The sequence below is a fragment of the Corvus cornix genome, chromosome 1, assembly GCF_000738735.6.
Source record: "Corvus cornix cornix isolate S_Up_H32 chromosome 1, ASM73873v5, whole genome shotgun sequence".
Classification (NCBI taxonomy): Eukaryota; Metazoa; Chordata; class Aves; order Passeriformes; family Corvidae; genus Corvus; species Corvus cornix.
Genome location: NC_046332.1, coordinates 87913491 through 87933821, shown reverse-complemented (window position 1 = coordinate 87933821; position 20331 = coordinate 87913491). Strand labels below are relative to the sequence as shown.

Below are 20331 nucleotides of genomic sequence, written 5' to 3'. Positions count from 1 at the left end.
CTCAGAAAGAAAAAGCCAAAAGACTGTCTTGACTTTGCATTATTGATCTAGAACTTCCTAAAAATTTGAGAGGCAGATGCAGATTTAAAACAGGTTTCATTTAGCAAGCACCATTGAATTAGAAACTTGTTAACTTCCCAAGTTACTTTCCTTTACAGTCTCAGGGCTTAAATATAACAGCAACTACTCTATTTACCAGCTTAAAATTATAGTTTAGCAGACTCCATTCTCCAGTTTCCCCAATATCTGGCATCTAACATGAAAGCTAATCTGCATCTGTGCTCTAAAAGGAAGAAGTTATTTAACTTTGGAAGCTACATAGCAACTGCCCATGCAAATTTGGAAGTGAAAAGAGATTGGAATTTTTTGATTTTTATGGAAGAAATGTGACCCTCTTTCCTCAGTGAAACATTCTTACAAGCTTGCAATAGGTGTGGTATTTCAACTGCTGCTGGCGTGATTCTGAAAATACTCGGTGATCTTGATAGGAGAGACTATTGCTCTGAGCCTATAGCACCCAACTTCATTTCCGCCATGTAAAGATAAGCCTTTAGCTGTTTCTAGACATCAAGACAGGCTTTCCCTTACTCATCAAAACCAGAATTCATTGTTAGGAGTTCTAGCCAGCTCCTAGAACAGTGAACAAAAGGAAAACCAAGGAACTTATTTACCTTGATATAAGTTGACTTTAGTTATATACAAACAATTTTGGACCCAAAGAAAATGAGTGCCAGATTAATACTTAAATTTGCTGTGAATGCTAAGTATAATTCATATTCTGTCTGGAACTAGAGCCTGAATTTCAGGACATGCATACAACATACAAAGTTTAACCACTGAAAAATACTGTAAGGCCTAACACATTTCACAAACTCAAATGTGTATCAGAAAAAGCCTTATTTATTGTTCAAATGCATAAAATGCTATTTATAATGTAATTAACATAATACATAATTAATTCAGGGATTTAAGTTTAAAATGTACAATTAATCGGTATAGAACACTAGCAAGAGTGTTTTTTTGCCACTAACAGTCACTTTATTTTGACGTTTTCGTTTCTGATGGATTTTCCCCAGTGTCCAGTGTCTTCAGCAGTCTGAAAAGGCCAGCTGCTTCTCGTATCCGACTGAACTCAATGCAGAATGCTTGCACTTCTATAAACAAGTCCTGTACATTAATAATTTTGTTTCTGATTAAAGACTGAAGAAAGACACAAACAAGACGGACCAGGCGGTTCTGAAACATAAGAGAGATGGTTTAATAATCCAAATAAATGTTTGCAACCACGTCAGTTAAAGGACTGTTGGCCCTCAGGAGCAGTTTAGCTTCGGCAGTTACCTTGTTCCCAAGCTTTGTACATGCTGCCCCTTCTCTGCCATTTCCCATACTACTACTATATTTTAAAAATTGACTGCTTTATAGTTCTTGTACTTCTGGATGCAGGAGCCTTCTCAAGATTAATCCCATGCACAAATGAAGTACCAGGTCTACCTATGCACTGTACTTATGTCATCTCTGAATAAAGGCAGAGAGAAGAGATAACAGCTGAAGATGATGTCAAGATTTGGGTCTTGCTTAGGCTTATTTTCTACAATAACACCATAAAGAAAATTGAACAAGTTTCACATTTCAAAGTTTCACCATATCATCATGGAACTCAAGATAGGAAGTGACATCAACAAAACTGATTCCAAGCTTCCTTCATGGAATGTGCTCTGTTGCTGAATTAGCAGATGACCCTTCTGCTTTGTATTGGAAAGACAGTTTCACGGACACCTAATCCAGGAACTCATGGCTCATTTCCTGCCTGATCCAGTGAAAAGACAGGATCTTGGAAGTGTTCCTCTTTCTTAAGAGCTACTTAGGCAACACCTTGAAGAGCACAATGGGAATTGAAGTGAAAGCTTAGGAACTGGTGCTTAAAATTTGTCATACATAGATCCAGTCACCAACCATCTGCTTTACACAGAGCACATTCTTCCCCAAGGACAAAAACAGGTCTTTATCATTAAAGTGCTCTCATACTTCACATTGTGAGAAAGGTTTGGGTTCAACTCTTTCTCTAAAAGCAATTATGCATGTGATTGACGTTTATCAGACAGAACTGACGGATGTGACAGATTAAGCGTCCAAAGCATTTCAGATTATTTGACACTGAAAATAAGATATCAGCTATTTTTCCAGGAACTGAGCTTACTACTGCAAAATTTGCTACTTAGAGAATTCAGAAACTGAACAACTTATTTCCTTCACTGCTATCAAAAGGCATCACATGCTTTCTCTGCAACACAAATTAGTTACACGAGTAATTTTAATAATCCAAGAACATGAAATTCAGCAAAAGAACAAATGCAAGGTACTGGCTGACTCCCAGTGTCTGAGGATCATTTCCAGTATTAATTTTTCAAACAAAACATCTTGTGTCTCAGCTGCTGTACAGGCACCATACTCATTAAAAAATGTTAGATCTCAAGATGTGCATGCTGCTTAGTGATCAGTATATGTTCCTTGACCCTCAGAGCTCTTTTTTGTCCCCTGTGTGCCTGAAGCACAGCTGCTACATGCTCTCAGCAGCCCCTTTGAGTACAGTGTCCCATTCTGGGCATAATCTCAGCTGCAGCCCAGGTCTGCTGCTATTTTCCTACTCCACTACCAAATGTAATAGGCACAGCTACTCAGCAGGTCACAGATGAAGTCACCCATGTGTCTGGCAGAATCCCAAAGCAGAGAAACATCAGCAGCCACCAAAAGATAACACATGGTCAGTCATCATCTGAAAGGGATGAGAACGAAACAGGGGGATTGCCACTATCTAAAACCACATTGCAATGCTATCCTGTGCACTGCACATGACTTTCATTTCTGTAGCTTAAGGATATTATAGAGCTGGAGAAAGCAGTAGAGGCCACCAAGAAAGCTTAAAGGGAAAGAAACAGTCATCTTGTTGCAAGAGACTTAAAGAGGTAGCAGTCCTTCAGGATCTAGAGGATAAAGCTAAGGCAGGACTTGGGATTCACAAAGCCTTGGAGAAACTGAACATGGAACTGTTTTTCACCAATGATGTACACGAGAAAACAGTTCTACTGGGCACCTGGTGAAACCAACAGATCCATTTAGGAGAGAAGGAAGTACCTCACACAGCATGTAGACAACCCTGAATGCCAAAGGTGTGTAAACCTCCTCAGGTTTCCCCTGACCCTCCTCAGTCAGGGATCCTTGGAGTGGCTGCAACTTCCTCAGTACCAGCATGCAAGTATGACAGTGTGGTGTTAGGAAGACAAAAGTTTTTAGGTCTTTGACGAGATCTGCAAGCTGTTATTGGTCATGATTGAAGAGTGAGACTTCCCTGTGAGTTTTGTAACATCACCTCAGAGGTCTGGAATGGCAGGCACACTTGTATAGAAGAGAAACTTGAAGCTTAAAACTAAGCAGAATGCATACTAATACTGGGGATGAAGAAAACACTCACTGAGTGACAGATAAACCTTTTGCATATAAGAACCCAGTCACCTAAAACTAGTATTGCCAGGAAGAAGTTTATGATGTCTACAGAAAAACAGGGAACAGTGATTACCTGTGAAGTCTTATAAAAAAAGTGAAGACCTGTCTATAAAACTCCATAAAGAACTGCATATTGTGTTAGGAAAAAAAAGAAGTGCCTTTGAAATAAAGAAGCAGTAAAACAGAATAACTTAATGCTATCAGCCTTATTAAAATCATAGCACATACTTCACAGAGCAATATATGGGATACTTTTTCCTAACCAATTTATTGAAGCACTCACCTGCATATATTTGTCTTTAATCTGTTCACAGGTGGAGATACAATTGGAGATATAAAGATGAATAAATTCAGGTGGGAGATCAACTGCAGTAGTAAGCCTGTTCAAATAAAACATATTCAGTGGTTCATGAAGCCATAAATCTAGTGTTTCTGTAGCAAAACAAATCATATCAGTTAGACCTGTGATATGAGTTTATTCCCAGTTCTGTCATATAGTACTGATTTCTGACAGCTTCCAGACATATTCCTAGTCATTTAAATTTCTTAACTAAAACTTTTTAAAACTCTGACGGCACAGAAGCTAGGTTAGATTGGTTTCTTGTACATCTGACATTTGAGTTGTCACTGTTTCTTAACTGAAAGAGCAACACAGCTCTCTTAAGGTAACAACATGCACTAAATGGGGAACTGCTACAAGGTTACAACAGAATCTGCCCAAAGTAACTCGAATCAGTCCCATCTCCAGTAGTGAAAGGTGGACAGTATGGAAAAAGATGCATGTTTTAGTTTCAAGTGCAGTTTCAATTTTTTGTCTTATTTCCCTTAAAAATCAAGTGTCTCCCTGTTGGCACTGAGTCACTCTGCAGTTTGATAAAAGTTCTTCCTGTGGTAGCTATGCAGTGGGAGAACCAGCATGCCTGACTGGTGGTGTAGCTCTCATGGACACACGTAAAAGCTCTTCTCTTGCCACTGTTCCTCCATGTTGCAGTCAGTAGCCCCACTTCAAGGCAGTAACTGCTGTCAGTCTGCACCAGTAGGGAGGGATTAATGTCAGAAATGTTTCTTTAGTTAGAAGATATTTAAGTTACAATTCAACTCTGCTTCAAAGCAACTGCTGATTGAGGCTTATTTAATAGTTCATGTTCAGTAATTGCCAAGAAATGGAAGAAAGTAAGTGGGAGAGATTATTTCTGTAAATTTGTGGGAATTAGCTGTCTGAGAAGTTTTCCCATTTAAGGGGCTAGCATTCTGTTAAGAAAACGGGTTGTACCTATCTGCAGAAATTCTTCTCAGTGAAAACAGGACATGAATGTACAGCAGGGCAGCTGTTTAACAACAGCACCTTTTGTTCACTTAAGCTGCATCAAGAATGCAAGTTGCAATTAAGCAGATTAGCCATGCAGCATTAACTGTTTGTGGAGGATTCTCACAGTAACTGCCCTTTGTCCCACTGCAGTCTTCTATCTCCCACATAGGCATGCCTCAAGTCAAAATGAACATTTCCAGATGTCCTCATAAAACAAAACCGCTCCCTCAGTTGAAAGAAAAGAGAGAAGCTAGGGATGAGGCTTTTTAGTTATGTGAAAAGAACATGAGTTCTTCATCAACAACTGGATTGTGACCCGTTAGGGAAGGTGACAGTCACTACAGTTCAAAACCAAACACATTCAGTAACTGGTCATTAACAAGTCAGGAACTAAACTTGCAGCTTCCTGGGACATGGGACATCTACTTTCCAGTGAAATTTATATATTAATCAGGAACCTGAGGTCTGAAGAAAACATTTAGATATTTTACAGATTGCAAGGACAGACTCTCTTAAGTGGCACAATTTTAAATACTATTTTGAGCTGAATGTATCAAACAATTTGATAAAATCATTTTCTAGTAGTTATCAACTCCAGCTGAAGTTATGCACAACAGGACATGTATTTGCCTATTCTTTTCAAAGTAGTAAAGTGTTTCTAATATTAGAGTAACACAGTGTTCTCTAAAGAAAATAAAGTTCTCCATTCTTGAAGGAGGGACCGAAAGATTAACTAGCAAAGCACCTGTGTAAGAAATGTGCTTTTTACCACACCAAAAATGGTATGCTATAGATAATTAGTATAAAATTATATTAATTTTAACAATTCTGTAAAATTATAAATAATTAACATAAAATGTAATATATACCTCCACCACCATATCTTTTGCTTGGGAAATTGTGGGAGTTTTTTCCTGTTGCAATTTTTCTGCTGCTAATGTTAACATTACAGTAATATTTGAAAAGAGCAAGGCTGTAAAAAGGAACTTTGCAGTGTTCTCTCAATTTAGCACTGAATATGTTTGAGAGGTTCAATTCTTTAATACCAACCCACAACTAACTCTATAAACTTAGTCTGGACTAAAACAGGCATCACCAATAAGGATCTACAGGAAAAGCAAAGCCTTTATGAAAGAAACAGACTTAGTCCAGTAGTCATAGAAACCAACAAATCCCCAGCACACTCTTCCTCTGCAGGACTAACCAAAATACACTGAAAATTATTATTAAAACAGTATTAAAAAAACCCAAAACAACATAAACAGCATAAAAAGATTGAAAAGGGAATGATAGCTTGACACTGTTTTCTTTTACTGTAACCTGACTAGCTATTTCTTCTGTTCCTGTTATTTTTGGTAGTATTTGGAATGCGTCTAAATGCCATATGGCCAGCCTCACAATTACTTCATAACTTACATTCACTTCTTTATTTTACATACTCAACAAAACCTTATTAGATTTGAGATTGTACTCACCGATTTACAACTTCCATTGAATGTAAGGACATGTCCATGTTGACCAAGACAGAAAAATACTCCGTTATTTGACTAGACTGCATTAGTTTCAGCAACATTTCTATAGCTACTAAAGGATTGTTTTCAACCAGGTCTGGCAATTTGGCAGGAGTGAGACCAATATGGTAAACAAGCTTGGGGTCCTTTTCCAGTTCTCCAAGGAGCTGTGAAGAAGAAGAAAAAAACTCCTCAGTTGATTTTTCTTCAACTATTCATGTTACTGCTTGAAAAAACTGCTATAATACATCTAAGATCCATTTTAGATTTAGGCTTCTCTATTGAAAAGCACTGGAGGTCTGCTTTAAAATTTTTATGTACAGGCAACTGTGTCCATAAAACCTTTAATAATACATTTAAGAGTCCTTCATCAGTGGGTGGCAAAGAAGGGAAGAAAAAAAATCTACATGAAAAGTTTCAGCCTCCTTTTGTTTCCTGTCCAACAGAAGGAAATCTCAATTTCAAGTTCACTTGTCAGAAAGAGTACTGCAAAAAAAGGTTATTTTATAGTGTCAGCATAATGATTATGAAAAAAACCCACTGAAATCAGGGGTAATACTATCAAATTGAGAAAAAAAAATTCATTGCTGGTATTTCTGAAATAATTATTTATCAAAAGCTTTCACAGAAGCACAAGCAACTTAGTTATACAAAGATTTTTCCATACAGAAAAATGTCAGTGCCACTCACTGATCAACTGTAAGTACATCCAGCCAATGGTTTGAACATTATCTTCCTTATTCAGACAAACCCAAGTAAAATCCTTGGATTTTTAGAATTCAAATTTTCCTGAATCCAAACACAGATCAATTAAAGTGCTCAAAGTTTTCTAAAATATAGGAGTTAATAGCTTCTTAGAAAATCATTTTAGACAGGAAAGTGCATCATCCTTACCTGTGTTTGCTGTGGGGAAGTCAAAGGACTTTTAAAAGCTTTTGCCATGATTCTTTTTATCTCAACTCCAGTGCTGTTCTTAACACACATTGACTTATCCCACTGAATTGTGTGATCTGGTTCAATTGGATTTAGCCACGCCAGTTCATCCTCACATATATGGAGTGGAGGTGGTGGTCGAATAAATTCTGGTCGAAAGTGACCTAAAATGGCAACAACGTGAAATGTTTCCTTAAGCTTTGGGTATTCAGTTCTGCATCAGTAAAAAAAGAAGACCCCTCCCCCCCCAAAAGCCCCTATTTCTTTAAGCTATTGTAACACTGAGAACAGCATTACAATCCTGTTTGCCCCTCATAAAAACATTTATTACTGATTTTTAGTGATACTGTTACATCTGCCTGTTTTTTCTCTTGATTCAGATCTTTGTTACTGATCCTGTGGGTATTTTTCCCTTCCATAGTAACCACTTCCCTGGGAGGTGTTACCAGCCAATGCAGGTCTCAGTGAGGGACTAGTATCTGTTATTCAACAGATGACACAGAGAAGAGCTTGATGACAGACTCCAGATTTCTAAAAGCCTGGAAATGTGAACACTATAGATTCTGATCTAGAGACAGCCTGATGCAGTTCTGCACTTTCATTCACCTTAATTTCCATTTCATGCTTTGAAAATACCTGAATTCCATTACATTTTATCTGAAGTATAATAACACAGCATGTCGTGAGTTACAGAAACAAAGATGTGAAGATGCACATACTTTCTATAGGAGGCTTTGGTCCACTCACTAATGCTTCCGTGATCTGGGAAGCAACAGAGCTGTCAAAACCGGAGTTGGAAGAATCTGGGTCAGGATCGCTGAGAATGCTGGGGAAGCTGGCCTTGCTCTGTGTTGGCAACTCAGACTGACGTTCTGAAAGAAGAATATTAAACCATAAAATTGGAACAGAGATGCCTGGAATACTAAAAGTAGTGAGAAACAAGCAGCTTTAGAAAAGAACTAGCTTAAAAAAAACCCCAGATAATATCAATATGAAATTTAGTACAGTCGGGCAGTCAGCAGTCTGACTGCCAGCTGACAGGCAAGGGACAGAGGGTATGCAGCAAGGATAAAGAAGAAATAGAAGTTAATCTGAAACGTAATCTTGGCCTTAGAAAAGGCATGTAACCGTTGTAATCTGGATCTAAAAGCAGTACATTGGTAGGTTCCCATGGTACTCCTGAAAGAGTTCACATGCTGTATCTAGTTTTGTAATCACTGCTCAGAGAAGGAAAGTGAAAGATCTACACAGATTCATTTACAGACAATAATGATCATATTAGACCTGAAATCAGCTATTCAAATGTACCCAACACATTTCTGTGGCATTGCCTGAGCTCCTTGTGCATTCACTGAAAAGCCAGAATCAGTACTTTAGTGGAAAACAACGGAGTTTTAACTCTTATATGATTCTACAGACATCATCATTAAAGCAAACCTGAAAGGAGCTAAAATTGCTCCTTTAGAGGCCATAAACAACAGAAAAATAATATTAAGATTAGTGTATATACAACTGAAGACTTGAAAAAAATGGCCAAAAAGAAAAATATGGGCCTCAGTGCTTGCATTATCCGATTTTTATGTGCCCTTCTGTCAATAATCTATCACTCTTCTGTATCTGAAGACTTAATGGCTGATCTTCTATGTTCTCTGCACTATTTTGAGAGATCCTGTTTTCCATTGCTTTGGAAAACTCCAAAGGACAAAAAGCAGAAAAATTCCCACTACAGAACACCACTTGACATTCCTCTCCCCACCCTGTTAACAGAGAACACTAAGCAGCAGATGAAGCCTTAAGCAATCTGAAGTCCAAAATTGCTGGTACCATAAAAGAAATCCCTTGAAAAAGTTCCAGATGAAACTAAACACCACTCCATTTCCTGGCTAATTGAGTGAGAGCTGTCATATTTTGTGTACCCTAACACTTCTAAGCAAAGTGTGCTTGCTCCTTTTTGTGCAATCATGTTGACCCTTCCCAGCTGCCCACACACACGAACAAAGTATTTCATATGACTCCAAACAAATCTGCAAGAGACGCCAAAACTGTGAGTTACAAAAGGATCATGAAAACAAAGTTAATTTTTTTGGCTTTCTGTCTTGCTTTATCCAACTATTTCAGATAATGCAAACATTAGCATATATGCTTACTGAAGCAGCACAGCAGGGTATGGTTTTCTGTTGAAGGCAACAACTAGCGTACTTTTCAGTTACTTTAAAAAAAACATTTTAGAATTGGAAGTCCAAATGAGCTGGTGTATAAAACATATCTTCTACTTAAGCAAGTGTTTCAAACTTCATCACGTGAGTACTTTCATTTAGCCCCGAACAGAAGGGTTGGTTTAACAAATGAAGTACAGGAGTAGGGGGAGAGGCATTGCGTGTCCTTTTTCTATCTTTTCATTTATAGTCTAGAACTTAAATCCATCAGTCAGTAAATCACGGATTTCTTTGTAACTTCATAATCTGAAATTATTAGTGATGTTAGATTAGATGATTAGTGACATGGCAATTCACTGATTTCAGAAGCCTGTCTGAGCCCTTAGTTATATGCATTGGAGCTCAGAAGTTCAACCTCACTGCTTCAAGAATTAGGGCTGAATCAACAGCTTCAGGTAAGAAGAAGTAAGAATTAGAACATGGTGATTTAACAGTAACCAATATAGCATCTTGAACTAAGACATTTAAATTTTACAAAATTAAACTGAAAACAAATCTTTAGGTTCCTTTATGGAGCTTTTTTTTTTTTTTTTTTACAGGTAAAAGAAAACTTTGAGTCTTAAGGAAAGCTCTACAATGTATTAAAAGTTTTACTTTAATAAAGGTCAATTACTTCCACATCAAATAAGGGTTAGCGGACAAACAGTTAGGAGCACTTTGCCAGGAGACCCATCTCTGCAACTAGGAGAAAATTACTTTTTTGATAAGGTAGCACACTAGATGAACAAAAACATATTGTAGGGCAGTACCAGAGTTTGAATTAACTCTCAGACCAAAGGAAATAAACTGTCACAGTGAGCTCAAATTCAGAGGACAAGTATTTTTATTTCCTTTACAAAAAGGATTGGGAGAGAGAAATTGATAGAAAAAAATCAAATGCTTTCTAAATTATTACATTTGATTTTACAGGTATGTGCTAAAGAAGTCAAAATCATGCTGCTCTGAACAGCCCTGAATTCATCTCAAGGACCAAACTTTCGAAGAGCTACCAAGTGCTACAGCTGTTACATTCTGTACATCATGGGGAATTGGTACAAACACAACACTTCAAACATTGCATCTTAGTGTCATCATCCTGCACCAGCCTCGTCCTGCATATTGAATCACTAGGAGAAATATACTGAAGACTAGTGAAAAAATCACAGACTTCCCAAAACACAACAAACAGACAGAAGAAGCACCATGATTTTAAAACAAGTAGAAGATTTATCGTCTAAGAAAGTGATGAGAAAGCAGACAGTTTTTCTGGGGACCTACAGCAAGAAGTCTGAGAAAGACAGCACAGAGCTTTTTCAGATGCAGCTGGTTTTGTTACATAACTTCTACAGCTGCTCATAAGCAATTGTGCACTTTTACTGGATTATGTAAACAGTGATATAAATCTTATAAAAGCACCATTAATGACTTTGTAGTCTACTTTCAGCCATCATTGTCTTCTATTTTAAAATAAAGTATGTAGCCTAAAATACCCATTCACCCAACCAGTTTTGAGGTTGCCCAGAGAAGCTGTGGATCCCCATCCCTGGAAGTGTCCAAGTCCAAGCTGGATGGGGCTTTGAGCAACCTGGTCTAGTAGAAGGTGTCCATGCCCATGGTGGGTGAAGGTGGAAGGAGATAATTTTTACGGTCCTTTCCAACCCAAAGCACTCTGTGATTGAATGATTTCATTTTTAATGAGAACAAACTATTCAGAAGGCAAACACAGTACCAAGGGGAAAACAAATAAAAACAAATTTAAAAAACTCTAAGCTTCTTAAGGCATGACGTATGCCTTGCACCAAAAACCACAAGTTACCTGAAGCTTCACAAAACCTGAATTCGCTAAGATATTCTACAAAATACAGACAGGATGAACACAACAAGAACCAGAAAGGTTTGTCTCGCCCACAATGGTATGTTAGGGTGTTCAATTTGCATTTTCAAACGATCCCACAGTCTGGAAATAGCAGCTAAGGAGGACCCTAGAAGACATTTGTAGACTGTGAACAAGGAACAGTGTGCCACAGCTTTACCAGTCAATGTCAGAGTCCACAGAAAAAAATGACAATACCAAGATACAACTGCAGGACAGAGGAAGTCTAAATGGTGCCTGACCTCAGAGCAGTAAATCGCATTGTACAGATATAGAACTGGGATGGTCAGTTTTCAAGCAAGCAGGTCTACTGGCACATACCTAGGGAAAAAGGAATTTTTTTGTGTTTAAACTGGTTCCTTGTTTCCAGCAATATATAATATTTCATATTAGCTCCAGATGTGACATGAACAATCATGTTCTTCCTCCTGTTCTCCTGTCAAAGGATAAGCATCACGCTGCTTTTCTTTTCAATCTAGTAAAACTGGATCATTTTCCAACTCTTGAGCTAACACTGCAAGGTCTGACTTTGCAATAAGCTGAAGATATAATTTTAACAGTCAATTTTCCAGGTACAGCTGAAGTACTGGTATGTAATAGTAGTGTGACAGTTATGCTTGTTCTCTCATAAAAGAAATACTGCAAAGGGTAAAAAGGGATGGAAGTTCAGAAAAAACCCCATACAAATAACTAAAACAAAGCAAACAAACAAAAAAACCACCAAAACCATCCCCCCCCCCCAAAAAAAACCCATTCCTAAAAAACCCTGCAAAGCTTTAGATGAAAGTCTTTCTATCCTTGTAAAATATTCTTGTGCTTAAGGCAATGATGTATATGCTTTAAAAACTACTTGTTAAGAAGGATGAAAAATTTAGGATGTAATCTCTGCCTGAAGTTTCTCTAAGTGCTTGAACATAGGATTGAAGACCCTAAAGCATAATTCAAGCTTTTTCATATTCAGTTGAAACGAAACACTCATTACCTCAGAGTCAATGAGACAGCTCTCCAAGGAGAGCTTCCATTCCTAAGAGAACCACAGGGACAAACCTTCCATACCTGCTAATGCCAGCTGCAGCCCACTGATATCCACTGACTGGGCCATGTTCCCCACATCCATTGCAGCGATCTGCCGAGGAGTCTTCTTGAACAGCTCTCTAGGAGGGGCCAACATCAGTTGGGAAAGGAAGAATTTTTCTGGAGGAGTTATAGGAGGTAAGAAGCCTGTGGAGACACAGTGAAAAACAATCCATGGGTTTTATGTAGGAGCATTAACAGTTTCTGTGCTCTTCATGTCTAACAAGCAAAACTAAGACACAAACTGATCTATTATTTATGGCAAGGTAGGTGGAGCTAGAGAGTCTGTGTGGCCACATACAAAACTGTTTTAATGCAAAATACAGCACTACATGATCAGTATTACACATCATGGCATGCAACAGCTGATGCTAAGTCACTCATGGTGGTTCATTCACACACTTTCCACTCCAGACAACCAATCAGCTATTAAGTATAACCTGACATTGCAATTCACAGAATCAGAGAATGGTTGGAAGGGCTTAAAGGGTTGGGTTGGAAGGGATCTGAAAGACCATCCAGCTCCAAAACCCTGCCATGGGCAGGGACACCTGCACCTAACACCTGCCCCTAGACCAGGTTGCTCGGAGCTCCATCCAGCCTGGCCTTGAACACTTTGCAGGGATGGAGCATCCACAGATTCTCTGGGCAGCCTGTTCCAGTGCTCCAGCCCTCTAACCAACTTGGTGGCCCTTCTCTGGGCTCTCTCCAGCAGGTTATTTTTTTTTAGAAACTGATTTACTCAACACTGGTAGTGTCATATTTACTGAAGAGGAAAAAAGTGTTACACTCTCATGTATTTCTCTCTAAGAGGTTTCACAGCTTTAAGGCTGTCAGAAGCCTCCTATAATTTCCAGCTTTTTGTGACAGCTTTCTCCCAAAAAATTCCGTGTTATCACAGAATCAGTTAGATTGGAAAAGACCTCTTAGATCATCGAGTCCAACTTGTGACTGAACACCACCTTGTCAACTAGACCAGGGCACCAAATGCCACGTCCAGTCTTTCCTTAAGCACCTCCAGGGACAGTGACTGCACCACCTCCCTGGACAGCCCATTTCAATGTCTAATCACCCTTTTTGTGGAGAAATCCCTCATGTCCAACCTAAACCTCTCCTGGTGCAGCTTTATACTATGTCCTCTTGTCCTGGTTGTCCGCTGGTTTCCTGGGAGAAGAGGCCGTCCCCCACCTGGCTACAACCTCCTTTCAGGTGGGAGTAGAGAGTGATAAGGTACCCCGAGCCTCCTCTTGTCCAGGCTAAACAGCCCCAACCCCCGGACGCAGCTCTAGAGAGCTCTAAGGTCCAAGCAAGCGGCCTGGCTGACACCAAGCCTAGAGACGCTGCCCGTGCAGGATTCCCACCGCTTTCTCCAGGAGGGCTCCCGTGCCGCCCGCCTGCCCCCGCTCCCCGCCGCGCTGGGACACACCTGAGAGCGGGGTGCGCTCCGCCTCGTCGCCGCCGCGCTCGGGCGCGGGGTTGAGGAGGTGGGCGAAGACGGCGGCGAAGGGGTTGGCGGCGAGGGGCTCGGTGCGGTACATCTCCCAGAGCAGGTAGAGCGCGGTGAGGCGCTGCGCGGGGCTGGGCAGCAGGTCGGGCTGCTGCAGCAGCAGGACGAGCACGGAGCCCAGCCGGAAGTGCTCGGCCTTCCCGAAGTAGTGGTGGAAGGCGCTGGAGAGCCCCTCGAAGGTGCTACCGCCCGCCTCCTCCGACACGATGCTCAGCAGGCTCGACAGCTCCTTCGGCGACAGGCTCATCCTGCCGCCCGCCGCCGCCGCCTCGCCCGCCTCCGCTCCCCCCTGCGTGCCGGGCGCCGGGCTGCCCCCGCCCCCGGGCATCCGACCGCGACCGCCGCCGCTCCGGCCCCGGCGCTCCTCGCCGGCCGCACTTTACGGCGCTGCCGCGAAAGGCGCCCGGGGCGTTACGGCCCGGGCTGCGGGGAGGCGCGCGCGCGGCCGCGGTGCGCCGGGATTGGTCCGGGCCGCCCGGCGGGGGCGGGGCAGTGAGCCGGGCAGCGGCTGCGCGCGCTCCCGCGGGGGCCGGCAGGGGGCGCCCGGCAGCGCGCGGCGCCGGCTGCAGCGTCCCCGGGGCGGGGGAAGCGGGGAGAGCGGGGAAGTGGGGAAAGCGGGGAGAGCGGGGAGAGCGGGGAAGCGGGGAGAGCGGGGAGAGCGGGGAGAGCGGGGAAAGCGGGGAGAACGGGGAGAACGGGGAGAGCGGGGAAGTGGGGAAGTGGGGAAAGCGGGGAGAGCGGGGAGAACGGGGAAGTGGGGAGAGCGGGGAAAGCGGGGAGAGCGGGGAGAGCGGGGGAAGCGGGGAGAGCGGGGGAAGCGGGGGAAGCGGGGAGAGCGGGGGAAGCGGGGGAGTGGGGAGAGCGGGGAGAACGGGGAAGCGGGGAGAACGGGGAAGTGGGGAGAGCGGGGAGAGCGGGGAAGTGGGGAGAGCGGGGGAAGCGGGGAGAGCGGGGGAAGCGGGGAGAGCAGGGAAGTGGGGAGAGCGGGGAGAACGGGGAGAGCGGGGAAGTGGGAAGAGCGGGGAGAACGGGAAAGCGGGGAGAGCGGGGAGAACGGGGAAGTGGGGAGAACGGGGAAGTGGGGAGAGCGGGGGAAGCGGGGAGAGCGGGGGAAGTGGGGAGAGCGGGGGAAGCGGGGAGAGCGGGGGAAGCGGGATGGCGGCGGGGCCGCGCCGCGAGTCAGCGCTGCCCAGGCCGCGGCTGCTCCCGGCCCGCAGCGGCGCCCAGCGCTGCCTCCCGCTCCCTGCACGGGTGTGGGTCCAGGGGTTTTCTCCTGGCCGAGGAACACCTCGTGGCCGTGCCGTTTAACGGCGGAGCAGTTACACCATGGATTGGGTCCATTGAAGGGTCTGGAGCACAAGTCCTGTGAGGAGCAGCTGAGGGTGCTGGGTTGCTTAGCCTGGAGAAAAGGAGGCTCAGCGGGGATCTTACCACTCTCTACAACCACCTGAAAGGAGGTTGTAGCCAGGTGGGGGTCCGCCTCTTCTCCCGGGCAACCAGCGACAGGACAAGAGGACATAGTGTAAAGCTGCACCAGGAGAGGTTTAGGTTGGACATGAGGGATTTCCTCACAAAAAGGGTGATTAGACATTGAAATGGGATGTCCAGGGAGGTGGTGCAGTCACTGTCCCTGGAGGTGTTTAAGGAAAGACTGGACATGGCATTCAGTGCCCTGGTGTTGTTAACAAGGTAGTGTTCAGTCACAAGTTGGACTCGATGATCTAAGAGGTCTTTTCCAATCTAATTGATTCTGTGGTTCTGAAGGGCTGATGTTCATCCATGTCTTCTGTGGTCCAGTTCAGTTGAGAATATCCACTTTGCTGGTGGGGCTCTCAGCAGAGCTGAAGGGTAGTGAGCAGCTGTAATGTGTCTGGGAATCAGGGATGGAAGCACATCCCTATTAAGTGTGATGATCTGTTTCACTGGCTTATCCTGTGGAAGTACATCTGATGGGACAGCAAGTCACTGGCTTAACCTGAAGAAGTGCTGAGGGCATGGCCTGGAGGAAGGGCTTTCTGTGGAATGTGCAGAGAGAAGGGCTTAGGAAGTCCTGAGAGCAGGCAGGCACTGATTCTTCTGGTAGTAGTACTTCTCCCAAGTCACCCAGCCCTAAAGATCTTGGCTTTGGAGATAGCTATAGCAGTGTAAGAGATGGGATTCAGTTTCGAAAATAATATAAATTGAAGCCTTGTGTTCTGTATATAGACCAAGTAATGGAAGTGTTCCCTATTTCACATTTCTGATGGGAAAGAAACACAGATCCCAGAGGTGTAAAGGATTCACGTACATACAGAGCTGTAATAAAAATGATGGGTTTGTGAGAAAAAAAAGGTCTACAGCCAGGTGAGGCAAGATCTGAAAGCCTTGTTGATGGAGCAGTTACTCACCAGCAGACTGGATTACAGTGAGAAGTCTGCTTTGCAGCAGGCTGCTAGAACAGTAAAGCAGAAGGAAGAGGATGCCAGTGAGCTTCCTGACATGCCCAGCGTATTCAAGGAAACAAAGGATTATTTGGAAGTTTAGGCCAATTTAGAGTTTACTAACAGCTGGAGCAAGGACTTTAATTGTAAGATTTAGGAAGAAGATGAAAGGACTGCAAATAGCCGAGGAAGTAAACAATATATGTGTGTGGTAGAGCTAGATGGAGAACATGGGAAAGCACAGGCCTCAGACCAACCATCAGGTTTTCTGTTTCTGGTGTGCTGACAAAAGTTGCATTTGTTCATTTTTGGGATGAAGTTTATGGTTAGAAATGATCATGTCTAAAATTGTGCGTTAAACTGAGGGATGGCTTGCTGGGTGGTTTAGCACCCAAACAAACCATTGATTCTTCTGTCCAGGTGGTCTTTTTTGTACCTGCTCCTACTAACAAACTCTGCTGAAGACAACAGAGTGAAAAGAAGAAACGTTTAGAAAGAGAAAGCTGCTTTTTCTTTTCCTATAGATTTCAGAAACATAATCCACTCTTTGATTTTTTGCTTACTGAAGTAATGGGTAAAGAACTGCAGAAATGGGCTTCAGAGAAATAAAAGGTTTCCCTGATGACTGAGATAGCAAAAAAATTATGTGACTCATATGTGCTCACTAATGCAGCCATATGAAAGCATTCTATCCAAATTAAAAGGTTTCTGGTCAGAACAGGAAAGCTAACAGTTTAGAAGACTTAATAGGAAGTGGGATGGGCACAAGCATCAGTTGACAAAGGGAATTTTGAAGTCACAATGATTTAAAAACTGATTACCATTTCAGGGTAGGAAAAACCTTAATCTAAAAAAAAGATGGGGGTAAAATGCTCTTGGGACATGAAGTGTAGTAAGCAAAAGAGTGTTTCTGTGGATGCGCAGGGCACTATATTTTGTGTACACATGAGTGTGTTGGATGTTCTTGGGCTGAAAACTTGTGTAATGTAGAAGTGAGAGTGTGTGGTACTAGTGCAGACTCCAATAAAATGAGTTCTTGGCTGGATCTGAAATGGATTGCATTACACTCGGGGAGGAAGGTCAGGACCTCAGCTACCTTGGTGGGCCGAGGGATCGGATTCTGCAGGAGATGTCCCACTGCAGCACAGTCTCATGATATAAAAGGAGGAGTTCAGTTTTCTCCCTTTGCAGAACAACTCCTCCGGGAGCAGGCTGAGCATATTCCATTTCTTTTAGGTGGCCTATGGAATAGCTATTAAATGGTCAATACAAGCACAAAATACACCTGTCAATTTTTAAGGAAGAAACTCAGTAAAAACCATGCTTTGAGTTCCTAAAGAGGGATGAAGAGATTTGGGCTATACTTAAATTTCTGACTCTCAGCCCCCTTGTGTAACTCTGTCCTGTTGGCTCAAAAACACAGATACATATTAGCACAGACACAGAGATTGCAGACTAAAAGTGACACAGGCAATCTAATTTGGCAGGTTACCCTTTGCAAATACAAATAGGCCTTTACAAAATGATATGGCTGTTATAATGCAATTGGTTTAATATATAAAAAAAGTCAGCCTTTGATGAATTGTAATTGTTACTGGAAAATTAGATCCACAACCAAAGGAGAACAGTCAGATTTGATTTCCTGACCTAAGGCAAGGCTGTGCAATTTAACTGTAGGAGCTGTCTTTCCTTCTTTCCTTCTTAAAATTGATTATATTATTGTTTGCTATTGTGTTTTAGATGATGCATAAGAAACACAAACTGCACTGCAGGTACTATTTAAAAAAAATCCTAATGAAGGGTAGATAGAAAAAGGCAACATTTGGAAGGAGCAATAGAAGTATTAAAGATCTGTCCAGCCAGTAGTTTAGTTTCTTCTAGCAAAGAGGCTGAATACTCAGGAAACAACTCCCAACAGCCTATCTTTTATCCCCACAGTTCATTTAGGAAGGACACAGTAGGAAGGAATTAAATCACACCTTAAAGTCAAAGAGTGAATTAAAGCGCTTCCAGATTGTTCTGTTTATTCTCATGAGAATTCTCTCTTGTACACAAATTCCTTTCCACAGTAGTTTAAGTGACCCATCCTGTCTACAGTGTATTTTAAATAGCAGCATATCAGAGAAAGGAAGGAGAAGATGCATTTTGTATACATCTCTTCATGTGTATCTTTCTAGCAACATTTGAATGTTTTTCTTCCTAGTTCATCTCTTCAATTCAAGATACAAGACAGGACCACCAATACAGAAACAGATTTTGTTATTCCTGGAGTAATCAACAATATTGGCATGCTAACAATGCCTAAAATTCTTCCTGAGTAACTGTGTGAGAACACATCTTCACTTGTTATTCAGCTCTCAAAGCTGCCAAGGCATCTTGGATACGGCTTCAAAAGCACTTAAGAAACACCAAAAATATCATTGCGTGAATGGCTTCATAAGTGCTGAATACTGAGTGGCTTAGAAATAAACATGTTCATTGCTGAATTCTTTAACTACTGTTTTAGTAATGTGTCTGCATTTTAAGCCACACATGATCACACCTGTAAATTAACATTAATCCACTCTTGATTCCTTGAGTGTTAGACACTCCCAGAAGAGAGAGAATTTTGGCCCTATTAAAATTAATGGTGAAACTCCAACAGGGACATACTGGCACATAAAAGCAGCATACAGTATGGCTATTTGCATATGTCTTTGGATAGACCCTTCTTCTGACAAGGAACCCCTTTCCTGATCACTCAGAAACACTTTTTCCTCCTATTTCTTCGAGACTATTTGAAGCAAAATAATATTCTCATTTGTCCTTTTTTTCTTGCTCTTTTTTCAGACAGGATTTTTTAAAAAATCCATTTGTAATTTTAAAATATCTGAGCATATGTTCTGTGTGGAAAAATTCAGTCTGTGCATTGCTTGGGAACTCTTCACTGTGAACTTTAATTTGAGCACTCAGCGTTTTTAATTTGAGCTATGCAATTGCACATCTGACTCAAATGGAACTATTTCCGTTCCCTGGCTCCATGACTTGATTTATGCTTTATGGTTCTGTTTTCATCCAAAATCAATTTCAGTAGAATCTTTACCTGCAGATAAAATTGCAGGAGGAAGTGCTTTATGTTTAAGCTACAAATTTGAAATCCACCTTCTGAAAGAATATTCAATAATTCTGAGCTGATTAGAAAGCTCTTGTCCAGGAATTGGGAGATTCAGGTTCTCTTTGTCTCCCTACAGGGTTTTAAACTCCAGCCCAGACTATGGCTATTAGGAGTAGAGAGGAGTGTTATCTCCTTTGGCTTTGTTTACAGGCATTAAAGATTCACCACAAGAGGAAGGGAGAAAAAGCAGGATCTGATGGATTTAATGAGAGTGTGACGTTCAGGACCATGGGTGGTCTGTGTTGTAGTCCTGCTCCAGGAACAAGGCAAATGTGCACAATAGCAATCAAGTGTAAAAGCATAAAAATACGTGTGTGAAGGGACTAGAAATCTGTTGTTTCTCTTGCCCACCTAAACTCCAGCCATTGGGAGAGTCACTTCTTCCCATTCTTTCCCTTTATAATCAAAGGGATATATTTTGATTATAATTAAAATTCAGAAATTTAGTAAGGAATCTCTCTTAGTCTCATATGCATAGTTTCATATGGTAGTATGCTTTCAGTGGCACAGCTTCACACATTTGTCTGTATCCTGAGTTCCGTGTCATTAGTTTCCTCATGTTCACGTATGTTTGTAACACCCAGTGAGCTCTTTGCAGGGCTTTCTATCACAGTGCCTACAAAGTTTCTCTTGTGTCTGACTTTATTTCCTTCTAAGTATCTTGCACGTCCTCTTGCACATCTTGTTATTCGTCCCATCTCCTGGTTTATGCTGAAAGCTTTTAAATACTTTTAAATGATGCATAACAGCAATATAATTAGCCTAATAGCGTGCTATTGATTTTCATTTCAAACCCTGACATTTGAACATTTCAATAGCCTTTTAACAGTGTGTATATTTAATGTGATTCAAAG

General features: G+C 41.8%; 1 protein-coding gene and 1 long non-coding RNA gene across 2 annotated transcripts; one reads left to right on the top strand and one right to left on the bottom strand.

The window, feature by feature from the left end:
- Positions 1-1015: 1015 nt before the first annotated feature.
- On the bottom strand, positions 1016-14288 carry CNOT11 (CCR4-NOT transcription complex subunit 11). The gene is made up of 7 exons (XM_039548791.1): positions 13823-14288; positions 12379-12543; positions 7974-8126; positions 7216-7418; positions 6286-6488; positions 3785-3881; positions 1016-1236 (listed from the first exon to the last, which is right to left on the bottom strand). Exons 1-7 carry the CDS (start codon positions 14229-14231, stop codon positions 1039-1041), a joined length of 1428 nt encoding a protein of 475 aa, XP_039404725.1. The 5' UTR covers positions 14232-14288; the 3' UTR covers positions 1016-1038.
- A 783-nt stretch (positions 14289-15071) lies between these two features.
- On the top strand, positions 15072-18824 carry LOC109143902. The gene is made up of 2 exons (XR_002044306.3): positions 15072-15592; positions 18527-18824. It is a non-coding gene; the product is annotated as an uncharacterized LOC109143902 (long non-coding RNA).
- Positions 18825-20331: the final 1507 nt, after the last annotated feature.

Coding starts and splice junctions, on each gene's coding strand:
- CNOT11 (XM_039548791.1), bottom strand. CDS start 14,231: ATGCCCGGGGGCGGGGGCAGCCCGGCGCCCGGCACGCAGGGGGGAGCG. Junction 8,127..12,378: donor GCTGCAGCTGGCATTAGCAG/GTATGGAAGGTT, acceptor TTCTTCTTTCAG/AACGTCAGTCTGAGTTGCCA. Junction 6,489..7,215: donor CTTCCCCACAGCAAACACAG/GTAAGGATGATG, acceptor TCTTCTTCACAG/CTCCTTGGAGAACTGGAAAA.